Genomic DNA, 13,601 nt, shown 5'->3' with positions numbered 1-13,601 from the left:
ATAAATCCAAAAATAGCAAAACAAATGCGGAAGCGTCTAAGAACTTAATAACAAAATATTAATGCAAAAATTTCAATAATAAAAATAACGAAATTTAGTCTTAATATTCCTCTATCACCATCCCCAAAACATATCTTTTTCACAATCTTCTAAATCATCAACTTCATCATCTGGAAGGGGAAAAGTAAATGGTGAGTGTTTTGGAAAACACTCAGAAAGTGGGGGCCGATCGATCATATCAAATATATACATAATATAACTCCCAAGAATGGAAGGCAAATATTTTCTTCTAATTAGTGCACGGTGTTGGCTGAAAACTTGGACCCGAATCCTTTTATTGGCAGCATCTAAATCAAGATATATGGGAGCAGATTTTCTTTCCTCAAAACTCAAGATCGAAGGCTGATATTTTTTCCCATTTTAAAAGCAAGAAATCGCCCCATTCAGTCACCAAATTTTTCTAAATCCTACTGAGTTTCGATCCATTAAAAATCCTTCCCCTCACCCCCTTCAAATTTTCGAACCGAGCTGCTGGTGTTTCCGAACCATAGCCGCTCAAAACTCGAACTCCATATCTGCTGAATTTCGAACAAAGCTGTTGGAATCTCATGGTGTTCTAGGCTTTACTTTGTTGAAGATTTGGTATTCGGTTGAGCCTTTTAGAGCCAGTAAGTGTTGCCTATTTTTTTTTCTTGCCTAATTTTCGAAAAGCTAGTTGATAATCTAGTCTCACCATTCTCCTATTTTTCCCATGATTTCGAAAGCTCTGAAAAGATTTTGAGAAGGAAAGCACGTGAGAGGAGTCATCCAAGGAGGCTGCTTAATTGCTAGAAGTCTACCCCACTTTGTTTTCCTTATTTTCGAGTACACCTACTACAAATTGGGTCAGTGTGTTTAGTCCACTTGCAACCCATAATTCTGAGAATTGAAGGTAGGTTCACTTACTTTTCCTTGGTTAATAATTGAGGCTAACAACTAGACTTTTAATATGCCAATTTTTACAACATTCTCGAAGGTTGTGGCTTAGGAAATTGTAAAAAAAAAGTGTTCGGTCAAAGCTTTGCGTAATTGTAGTATTTGATCTAGCAAATAATTTTGGTAAGTGGGCTTATGTTTTAAAATTATTATGTATGATTTAAAAATTCGATCGCTCATGCTAATCGTTGGAATTTTGTTATTTAATATTGTTCATGATGATGTTTTGCTGAAAATATGTTTTGACGTTGTTATGAATCGAATTAGGAGTGGAAAGGGAATTTCCGAACCATGTTATGTTATGGCCCTGATACGGTGGGTATAATAACCGTTCTATGACCTCACCCCTTAGAGGGATTACATATAGGGGACTGATCAGTTAGCCACGAATAATGAGAGGAATTTCAGTGTCTGGCCAAAGTTATGTTATGTCATGTCAATTATGTTATGATGATGTTCATTCTATGCTATGTTAAGACATGATATGAAATGTTTACGCTTTGAATTATGCTATGAGTTTTTGAAATAAATATATATATGTATATATTTGATATGATCGATCGGCCCCCACTTGCTGAGTGTTTCCCAAAACACTCATCCCTTACTTTTCCCTCCCAGATGATGATGTAGAAGTTCGTGAACAAGATATGTTTTGGGGATGGTGATAGATGATCAATAAGACTAAATTTTGTTATTTTTATTATTGGGATTTTCACATTAATATTTTGTTATTAAGTTTTTAGACGCTTCCGCATTGGTTTTGTTATTGTTGGATTTATCGAGTTGTAAAGACAATGTTTTGAAATTTATTTATGATAATAGACTGGTTTGGTTTATACTGTACTACGAAGCTGGTTATTTTATAATTTGTGTGAATTTGAAACAACGCCGGTGGCACGTCTCGGTCTCGGGGCGTGACATTTAAGTACTATCAGAGCCGACCTCTCTTAGTACGGTATGGTTCGGGGACGAACCAAGCGGAAGCTGGTAGGCATGTGACGCCCGGGGCTGAGGAGGCGGGGAGTGATCGCCGGTGCCAAGAGGTTGCACGGACAATGAGCGGCTCCTGAAAGGCTTCTAGGCGAAGGGAGACATGAATGAACCGATTCTGCCAGAATGAGAGGGATTCTGAGACTGTGTAGGTATGAGACTGCATAGTTGAGGAGAGCTTAAAAGATTTCATATGTGCTACTCATATCAAGAAGGTGCATTTTTTTTTGGAAGTTCATCACATAAGAACTCCAAAGTTAAGCGTGCTTGACTTGGGGAAATTATAGGATGGGTGACCCCCTGGGAAGTTTCTCAAGGTGCGTGTGAGTGAGGACAAAAGCACGCTGAAAAGACCCGTCTTAATACAGTGGGTCGTTACTAACGGGATCGGTTCATTCATGTCTCCCTTCGTCTAGAAGCCTACCAGGAGCCGCTCATTGTCCGTGCAACCTCTTGGCACCAGCGATCACTCCCTGCCTCTTCAGCTCCGGGCGTCACATGCCCACTAGCTTCCGCTTGGTTCGTCCCCGAACCATACCGTACTAAGAGAGGTCGGCTCTGATACCATTTTAATGTCACGCCCCGAGACCGAGACGTGCTACCGGCGTTGTTTCAAATTCACAAAAATTATAAAACAACCAGCCTCGTTGTACAGTATAAACCAAACCAGTTTATTATCATAAATAAAATCCAAAATATTGTCTTTACAACTCGATAAATCCAAAAATAGCAAAACAAATGCGGAAGCGTCTAAGAACTTAATAACAAAATATTAATGCAAAAATTCCAATAATAAAAATAACGAAATTTAGTCTTAATATTCCTCTATCACCATCCCCAAAACATATCTTGTTCACAATCTTCTAAATCATCAACTTCATCATCTGGAAGGGGAAAAGTAAGGGGTGAATGTTTTGGAAAACACTCAACAAGTGGGGGCCGATCGATCATATCAAATATATACATATATATATTTATTTCAAAAACTCATAGCATATTCAAAACGTAAACATTTCATATCATGTCTTAACATAGCATAGCATGAACATCATCATAAAATAATTGACATGACATAACATAACATAACTTTGGCCAGACACTGAAATTCCTCTCATTAATTCCTCTCATTATTCGTGGCTAACTGATCAGTCCCCTATGTGTAATCCCTCTAAGGGGTGAGGTCATTTGTCGGTTATTCTTACCCACCGCATCAGAGCCATAACATAACATGGTTCGGAAATTTCCTTTTCACTCATAATTTGAGTCATAACAGTGCCAAAACATACTCTTAACAAATTTTATCATGAATAAGAATTACATAGAAAAACTCCAAATATTATCATGAACGATCGAATTTTAAATCATACATAATATTTTAAAACAAAACCCAGTTACCGAAATTATTTGTGCAAACGAAACTTAGTAACTCGAGGAGCAAAGATTGATCTAAAATTTCCCGAAAGAAATTTTCGAAAATCAATCTACTGATTATTCGAAAATTAGGCAGCCTTCTTGGATGGTTTTCCTTAAGCTTTAGCCTCCCTTAAATCTTTTCCTAACCTTCGAATTCAAGAAAAATAATATGGCAAACTAATAAACATATTGGTCAACCACACTTCTCGTGAATGAATAGAGGAAGTGGACAAAAGAAAATGATTTTGAGCATATCTCTAACCTTAATCCAAAAGTTTTGGCAGATTAGTGGAACATAATGAATATTAATCTTTCCAATTCCCCAAGCCACCTCCTCGGAAACTTGAATTGAAAATGAATTGCTTCTGATGCTTCGAAACTTGATAGGTGAGGGAATATATTTAAGTGATCGAAAACCAGCAAAAATTTGTAATGAATCGGTGACTGAATGGGCGATTTAGAGCTAAAAATCAGTTTTGATCTCACGCATAATGGAATGAAATTTGCAGCTTATACTCCTTGATTTATTTGCCAAAAAAAACTGATATGGTGCTATGGTTTCGGTCAATATCTCGCACTCCGAAAAGAAAGGATTTTGGCTTCCATGTAGAGAGTTTATTCCTTATTGAATATACTTGGGGCCAAAGTCTCGGGTTTTACAAGAAACCTTTATAGGCTTTATCCATTTGCATTGCATTTTACACTAGATTTATAATTTTTGAATACAATAAGGCTACGTTTGGTATGTGTGATGAGATTATTAATGTAAAGATAAATTGTAGGATAAGTATATTTTTTAATATAATTATGAAATATATTTTAAAAATAATAATTTGTTTGTTTGGTTTTTTGTGTGTAGGATCAAAAGTTGGACTACACTACTTTTACAAAAATTACCCCTAACTACTGTACATATGGAGGTGAACAGGTGTATTGTTTACGAGGGGGCAAAAGGGTGAGATATTTTATTAAGGTAAAGGGCAAAAATGTCCGAAACAGTACTAATCCCAAACACTGTTTTGCAATACCTTGGTCCACCAATGGATTCTAATAAATCATTTTGTCCTTGACACAGTGAAATAGCACCGGGCCCTCAGATATCTCCACTAACACAAAAAACGAGACAAACGTATTATTATAATCTAAATCTAACGTAATCCTAGCTACTAAACGTAGCCTAAGTATGACTCGCTTGATAAGAGCTTGATTGGGCTCTTATCTTTTGTTTAGTCCATGGGCTCAATATTAATACCTGAAAAGTAGGTTGAAGACTTTTCATCCTCCCTTTGTGATGACAATTCACATCATCAACAGTGACATTGATTATCACCAGATTTTACCATATTATCTTAGTTTAATATATGAAATATAGAACCTTTCACCATTTAGATCCGATTCATTCTAGAAAACACGCGTGTTGAGCTTCATCTCTAGAAAATGTAGAGAACGAGATCTGTTCGCATAAGGTAAAAATCATCAATAGAGATGATAACTACTAATTGTAGAAGCGAAGAAAACCTAACATTTCAAGCTCTTGGATGGTGGTGTGAGGTGAGCGTGAATGGTGAAATGTTGCTTATGCTTATGTGGATATGGATGGAAAGAAAGAAAAGAGTTGAAAGAAAAAATAAGTTACGTTAAAATAAATTAAAAATTATAGTATATCTCCATGTACAGGGGTAATTTTGGCAAATGAAGTAAAATTTACATTATTAATCATTCACAATCAAATTGAGTTAAACATCATACCATATATAACTCATACTCCAAAGATAATATATCCCTCTTTCATGTCGTCTCACGTATCAAACGGTACGAAGATTTTTCAATATAATCGACGAATTTTCTAATATATTTTTTAAAAAGAAGTATATGATAATATTATATACAAGCGAAGTGAAGAATAGGACACCTCCTGCTACACACTAGAAGTAGAGAGTAGTCATATGATACCGTTTGAAATTAATGATAAGATAAATTAACAAAAATAGCAAAAAGATGATTTAAGAAAATCTCCAAAATAAAAGAGGAAGAGAAATAATAATCCATCGTCCCACTTATTTAGGCTAGATTTCATTTTTCATATGTCTCAATCATATAGTCTATTTTTCATATTTAACATTATTTTTTTTACTCATACCAATTTTTCACTATTAAATTAATATCATTAATTATTTGTCAATTATTTTATTCTGTTAAAATCTTCATTAAATAAAGACAAGTTGAAATTTGTTCCACAAAATTTACGTTTCCATACATTTTCTTAATCTATATGCAAACACACACAAACCTTGAGATAGAGAGAGTAATGCATGTTTTCATTTTAAAAATTATCAGATTATAATGTCACATCTACATTACATGTCACAAATACCATTGACATATCAGCATTGGTGAGGATTTAGGGTTGAGTAAATGCTACCCGCAGGGCACTGCCCTGCGGGTGACGTGGTAGCGCATGATTGGTTAAAATCAATGGGCCCCATGTGAAACCCATTAATTTTGATCAATCATGGAGTTACACATCATCCGCAGGATAGTGCCCTGCGGGCGGCATGTACTAAACCAAGATTTAGTTTAATGGTGGTGCCTCCTGCAATCAACAACCAGGGGTAATTCGATACTGCAGTGGGGGTAGTTGTGTGGCCATCATGTGGCCACACATGCATTTCATGTGGGGCCCACATGAAATTGGCCAATCAATGGCCTTGATCCTGCAGATGGGGTATTACCCCATCTGTAGGATCGAATTACCCAACAACCAGTATTATATAAATAATTATTTCTGATATTTAATGTGCGCGAAATTACGACCCAAACACTGGATGGCCAAAAATAAATAATCAATCCAATCTTGATCCATAGCTTCAAACATGGCTTATATATCTTTAGCCAAACATGTCCGCGTCGGTAGTTTTGTTTTCCTCTTCATTCGACAAACTGACTGATGCAAGAAGGTGCTCGATTTTGAGAGGACTGTGTCGAACTGTGTGTTGGAACATGACCTAAAAGAACAAAAGCAAAGTTTATGATAGTTTGTGAGATTCGATACTAATTCAAATACCACACAAAGCAAATGTAAAATCGAATAAGATCGAGGTAAATTCAATCTTGAATAGAGACCTTCGTAAACAGTGTTTATCATTGTGCTACAAGTATTTGTTTTCATCAGGAAAAAGTTGTGCTTAAAAACTATGTTACATGATTAATGAACAACTGGTTGGATGAATGAGTAAGGATTAGTACAAGTTAAAGCAGATTAATTCTACCTACTTACCTTGGAGTAACTATCAGCAAAAGCACGTGCTCGATTGGGTTTCCCTAGGTATTGCAAATCTGCTCTCTCTAGCTTTCCATCCATGAAACATAATCCTCCTTCACTGATGGCAAAACGTAGGAGATTGCCAGCCTTTAGTCCTGTCTGAAAGTCATATGTTAGTACAAAAACAAATTTACTATTGTTTTCATCAATTTTATATTTGTGTTCATGTTGTGTGCTATAGAAGATGCGCAGGCATCACTCATGGTATTCATTTCCTTAAATCCCTTGAATGATAAGGGCCATAAGGTGATTCAAGTATGTATATAGTTACATAAGTAGTAGCTTCGATAGGCAATTACTGAAATCAGGTAAATATAGTGTCATGGCTTCTCATTTTAAACGATGAAAAAGCAATCTTACAATTATGTCCATTAATAAGCATTTTTTAGCACTAAAATTATAAAACCTTTTGTATGAAGTCCTCGTTCAAGCATCCAAACATAACAGGAGGTTCGTCAGATGTAGACAGCCTCCCATCAGCAAGTAGCTCCAATACAACCTGATTATTTAACCAAAAAGAATGATCAAGCTCACAACAATACTCAGGTTTATTCCAAAACAATGTCACCAGTATCTTGTCATCATGTACCTCCAACACTGCTCAACTAAAGTGAAAGATCAAGTCAAAACAAATAAATTGAGCATCGCATGAAAGTATAAAACTAACGCCAAATGAGTTTAACAAAGGAGCAACCATGTAAAATGGCTGCTTCTTGTAATAAGTTTGCCAAGTATCACCATAAATAAATTTTTCTTGACCGGACACCCATTTCAGATTGATGACAAACTATTTGAACTCTTCCAACTATTATAATATTGGCTTAGTAAAACAGAATTTTAAAGTGTTAATCGCGAAATTGCTCATTTGAAGGTTCCAATGAAAATTCTGTTTCACCCTTCCTACAGGAGTTTTCCACAAGGCACCTCGCCATGTCTCCAACAAAAACACCAACCAGCATCACCTTGAGGCATGCTATGCTCACCCAGCCTCAGGGATACTGTTAGGTACTTTAGAATAATGGGCTGGATAAGTAAAGTTGAGTTATCATCATGGGCCTTGCTAAATTGGGCTATCCACTTGTCAAGAGACTTCTAGAACCGATAGCTTGGAGAAGAGGAAAGGGGTTAGAATGCGAGAATATAAAGTAGGCAAGATAGAAGGAAATGGGGGTCATTCACGTTTATTGTATTTTGTTCTTACTAGCTTGTGCTAGGGTTCTTACTAGCTTATGCTAGGGGCAAGGAGATTGAATTCATTCTTCTTGTAAAAGGATTTGATCCTTGGCTGGGGAAGTTCTCATATTATAATTCATATTTCTTATTAGTAAATCTGTTTTCCTCAGTTATTACTTGCAATTGAGTGTGTTAGGAGATTTAGATCCTAACAGACACCAGTGCATTGCAATGCTTTTTGAAATCCTCGTTCAAATTTAAATTTCATAACTCTTTGGATTTTGCACTGAATAGCCCCAGAAAGATTCCTCAAAATACATTAAGATGCTAGCCCCTTTCAGCAATCTATGTTAATTGTCATATATCACCATCAGAGACTATAAGTATACAGTTTATCAGTATTACAGAAAGTTCCACAAAAAAATGGCCAAAAATCAGGCTAAATTAGAATAATGATCAACCAATTCCCATAATGTTAAGCAAGTCCTAGAATACAGGTGATTTGTTGCAGTGCAAACAAAGTGATTAGACATAAACATATGCATACCAGCTGCTGATCAGGAACTTGTCCTTTACCATCTGTATCACAAACATACTGACTACAATTATCATCCTTCCAGACCAGGACCAATGGTGTATTTCCCGATTGATAATGTGCAAGCCTGGGAGAGAATCAGAGCGAAAAAATGAAAGGTGCATCACATGCAACTAAATGAGCTTTATAGAAGTGTGATACTGTAAATCTTAATGCAAGTTGCTAGAATTTGAGGAATGCAGAAGTCAACAGACATGTTTAATTCAATGATGGAGAAAGGCCAAGCACAACCACAGGAAAATATGTGTTATAAATCATTTAGTCTACTTACATGGATTCAGTGAGTTGCAATCTGTTTGCTCAACAAAAAGGTTTGAATTTAGTCGCCGGTCAAAGAGATACTGAAATAGATTCATATTTCACAGATTCAGGGGTCTATCATAAAGTGAGACTACTTCAGTTATGTGAACCAAAAGTTTTTAACCATTTATATGTATTATTTGAACATTCGATGCTTACACATGACCAATGCAACAAAGGTCTGATTATGGTTTCAAGTTTAACCTTCATATCATCTCAGACTCTCAGTATTGTCTTACATACACTGGAAGCATGGACAAAAGATAAAAAGTTGGTCTGCTAGCAACATCATAGAAACACTGATAGTTACTTGTTTTTAAGTGATAAAGAGTTTTACCAGCCACAATTCAATAAGGAAGTTCTTGAAATTTAAGAATCACATATGAAAGAAAATCAGGTAATATGTAAATCCCTGTGCTGCCACAGCTTCAAAAGTTAGGGAAGTATGTGATGGGATATGTATTTATGTGATAATGCATGATCTGAAAAACCTAAATATTCCAGTAACTCTACCAACACAAATCTTGTAGAATAATTTTCTACCAGTCACATGTAACGATGCACCTAAAGGGCTTTCCCATTGAGAAAATAGGCACTTCATTTCCTGCATAAACTTTAATTTGAGTTATTTCTTCATTATCTCCCCATTCTTAAGCAAAGATAAAGTTTTTCAACCCTGGGACAGCAGATATACTCAGATGTTTGATTGCAAGGAATTCACAGTCATAATTTTTGTGGGAAAACAAAATATTTCCTTTGGCATTGATGATTGATAGATGAAACACGTAAATTTTGAACATTTACAGCTACTATCATATTTGAAGTACATGCTCATAAGCTCATTGAAATCAGATAATTTTCAAGGGAAACTCACTTATTGTAGAACAAAAGTCCATCCTTCACAAACGGCATTGATCCAGCATAAGCTGCTTTAAGACCGTCCTCGTCACAATTGAAAACGGGAACCGTGCTGAATCTATATTTATGGTATGTGGATGGACCATTGCAAGCTTCTGTCTCCACAAGCTTACTATTTAACCAGAAAAATCTGAACTCAGCAGTGCACTCATACATTGACATTCCACCCCAACACACCAGGTCAATTACATAATATGTTTGATCAGGCTGTAAATCATAACACAAAATGCAAAAAAAACATAGTTATTTCAGATTTTCAAGCACCAGTACCTCAAAGAAACTGTCAAAGTCATTCATTACCTCGTGAAATATACAATCAAGAATACAATAAGAAGGGCCAGAGCGGGAACTGTTGCTGCTCCGTGAACCATTGGGCAGAGCAGAAGGAAACCGGTGCAACATAGTTCCATTACGCAATCTGCTAACCGTTGTTCCATTTGATGACACCACGAAGCAACGTTTTCCAGACGGCCTCGCAGACACATACCTATACAAAGAGCAAGACCCGGCTGCATTGAGGTATAAGAAAATTTAAATTCGAGACACTAATTAGACCCGCACAAAATTGAAGAAAGGATCTCACAAGCTTTCCTTTTTCCTTTTTGATCGGTAAGTGTCTCACAAGTTTTAACCAATCAAAATCAACATCTTTGAGCCAACTTTAACATTCAAAAGCACGAATAACTAGACCATGGGATGGTGGGTCCAATTTTTAACAACTAAAGCATTCAAAAACTAGGTTTTGTCGTACGTTTTGCACAAGAAAAAAAGATGCAGGGAAAAAGAAGTACCAGTCGGTGTTTAATCGATGAGGAACGTCGATCATCCACTCAGGAAGCATGAGCTGCTTAGCAAACCATCTTCGGGCTTCGGGCCCTCTAAGCTTGGCGGCCTGTCGAACATCGTTTATCACTTCACGAGCTTCTCCGCCCTCGGGTTCTATTTCGGGCTCTATTTCGAATTCGGCGGCATCACTTTGAAGTGAGAGGACAGTATCGGCTAAACAACGGGCCTGTTGCTGGGCGTCGCGGCGGTTTTGAGATTGCCGTTGCAAGGACAACTCACGCCGCCGTTGTTGGTCGGAGATCGGCGGCCGTTTGAATGGTCGGCGGAGATCGTGTGGAGCCATCTATTTACTTGGCACAAGATCGTCCTTGTGAAATTATTATTATTATAAATAAAATTCGCCAATGGAGAGCTAAAAATTATTATTACTGGGGATCGAGTAAGTTACACACGGGCGCGAATTAGGAAGATAAAATAAATAAATAAATAAATAAATATATTGAGCAAAAAAAGGTTGATAAGTGTTGTGTTTTTAAAAAACATTGTAAACCATGATCGGTTGTAGTTTGATTGGTTTCACATATCCATCAATTGACAGAGATTTGAGTTCGAGTTCTCCATCTTCTTTTTAAAACAAAAAAAAATTAAAAATTAAAAATTTATAAAAAAATTTTATAACACCCCATTGAAAATTGTTTTAAAATTTTACGATAGGCATATATTATATCCCTCCAGTTTTTTTTTTCTTGAGGAGGAAAATATTAAATCTCAAATTAAATGCAAGAGTCATTTGACACAATATCAATAAACCAAAAGGTATAACTATTTCCTATCCACTTCACATTTGATAAAAAGAAGATAGTACAATCTAGCCATTTGGTGCACAACTCTATTTGAAAACACTAATTAGAACTAAGAGTTTTTTCAAGAATATTCTCCAAACATTTAGTTTTACGAAAACAACATTATTTATATAAAATTTTAATATAGTGCTAAATTATATTAGCATACACATTTATTTGTATTATAAAAACTAATAATAAATTTAGTCTTTCAAGTAGTCATGTTTTTTCGTTTCTTTTCTTGTAATTCAAGTGTACATTTGTAGCTATCTGGGCTGTAGAGCGGGTACATATATATTTTTGAAAATTTTTATATGTTAATTTTAGCTCAATTTATTAACAGTTTGGAAGTTTAATTTTAAAAATAACAAGATCTCAGCTTAATCCCAAAACATAGTAGATTTTTAAAAAAATAGATATTTGGTTAAAAAAAATAATAATTACATTTTTTCGATTCACAATTGAGATTTGTAATTGTGTATGATGGGGGAAGAAGGTGTGTAGAGATATGTGTAAAGGAAGAAGAAATGTGTGCAAGAGAATGTTTCTTTTCATCAATAGACGTGGAGTTCTAGTTTATTTAAAATTAATATCAAATGTAATTTTTTTTTAAGGAATATCAAATGTTTTTATTTTTAACAACGTGGACCTCTGATTTTAATATTTTAGGATGAGATATGCTAGAGTTTAATGTATGTTAAGTTTTTTGGAAAACATTATATGTATTATTTTTTAATGATTCATATACGTTATATTTTACTATTAATATTCTCTATATATATATTTTTTCAAAGTTCTGCTAATCTTTTTTTTATTTTAAAAATTCGAACCGCGACCGTCAAATTAAATGAAATTAGAATTGAGTCGATGGTTTCCGCGACCGTTATAGCGAACCATGAGTTTGGTGCCCTAAATTTAAAAATAAAAATAGCCCAACTCGACCCATAAAAATAGAACACTTAAAAGAGGAGCAATCATCTAAAATCTGAAGAAAAAGACGAATGATACCAATGTTTTCATAATCAGACCGGTGATTGAATCGGTTTATCTTAAAAAAAAAGTTCAACCGATCGACCATTTTAACTAGATGGTCGAACTGAAAAACCGTTTATATAATATAATATAAATAAATAATACTTTTGAATTAAAAAACCCAAAAGATGTATATAAATAAACAAAAATATATATATATTTACCATGACTTGAAAACAAAATAAATATATTCAAAATATCAATTCTAGTTATACATTTTTAAAATAATAAACCAATTAATTTTTAAAAAAGCTAGTATTATTAAAACAATAATTTCAATAAAGTACAAATTCCAAATAATCATTCATATATATAACAAAATATTAAATTTAAAGTTTTTTAAAAAAAGAACAGTAATATACGGAAAAAAAATAAAAAAAATTCGGAAAATCGGTTCAAACAATTGAATCGATTTTATGGTTTTTGACCGGTTCGATCGGTTTTCGATCGGTTTTGGTCGATTTAACTGTTAAAACAGTTTTTTTGGGTGTTCCGGACTCGACCTGTTACCGGTTCTCTGTCGAACCGGTCGGTCCGATCTGATTTCGAAAACATGGAGTGATACATCAATCAAATAGAACATAAACATTATTGAAATTTAGACATATAGAAATAAAAACTGTAGCTCAGCTGCTTAGGTAGAACTAAAATTCATGCACGAACGTCGCACACGCATCGCGTGTGCCTCGGTTGCTAGTATTTTATTAAAGTTGAAGGGTTGATACTTGGTATGCCTGCCTAACTCCTCTTTATTTTGCTCTTTAGTATATATTTAATTACCAAAATATCATTTTAATTTATTCATTGATAACTATTTATTTACGAAAATGTAATTTTCACTATATATTTTTTTTTCTTTTATGGATGTTTATTATTTACAAATATGCCAATTTTTTTATTCATTATTATTTTTATTTTCAGTTAAAAAAAATGGACAGTAGAAAACAAACAATGTATACATGTGAAAACTAGTTAAAATCTTATTTTAGTTATGTCATCTTTTTTTTTTGTTGAGTTTTTATTCATATTTCATCGTATAATCAATTTTCGATACTACATTATATATTTATCAATTATACGTCAGTATTTTTCGATTTCGATATAGTAAAATAAGATGAATGAAACCAACAAAATACAAGTTACAAAATTAAAACGGCAACTTTGACCCACGAGAGACAAAATCATCATCAAAAAAATAAAATAAATATGCTTTTTTTCCCGCCAAAAACAATCGGTTCATTCGTTAGAACAGTGC

At 34.5% G+C, this 13,601-nt stretch overlaps 1 protein-coding gene and 1 long non-coding RNA gene across 2 annotated transcripts; one reads left to right on the top strand and one right to left on the bottom strand.

Moving 5' to 3' along the window:
- Nucleotides 1-332: 332 nt before the first annotated feature.
- Nucleotides 333-4,686, top strand: LOC140864762 (uncharacterized). The gene is made up of 3 exons (XR_012144342.1): nt 333-668; nt 765-931; nt 4,238-4,686. It is a non-coding gene; the product is annotated as an uncharacterized lncRNA (long non-coding RNA).
- A 989-nt stretch (nt 4,687-5,675) lies between these two features.
- On the bottom strand, nt 5,676-10,875 carry LOC140864761 (uncharacterized). Its single transcript, XM_073269107.1, has 7 exons — nt 10,478-10,875; nt 9,987-10,173; nt 9,643-9,893; nt 8,421-8,535; nt 7,107-7,199; nt 6,656-6,799; nt 5,676-6,383 (listed from the first exon to the last, which is right to left on the bottom strand). Exons 1-7 carry the CDS (start codon nt 10,813-10,815, stop codon nt 6,267-6,269), a joined length of 1,245 nt encoding a protein of 414 aa, XP_073125208.1. The 5' UTR covers nt 10,816-10,875; the 3' UTR covers nt 5,676-6,266.
- Between the last annotated feature and the right edge of the window lie 2,726 nt (nt 10,876-13,601).

This window comes from Henckelia pumila, chromosome 4 (assembly GCF_033568475.1).
Source record: "Henckelia pumila isolate YLH828 chromosome 4, ASM3356847v2, whole genome shotgun sequence".
Classification (NCBI taxonomy): domain Eukaryota; kingdom Viridiplantae; phylum Streptophyta; class Magnoliopsida; order Lamiales; family Gesneriaceae; genus Henckelia; species Henckelia pumila.
This window is presented reverse-complemented; position numbering and strand designations above follow the sequence as displayed.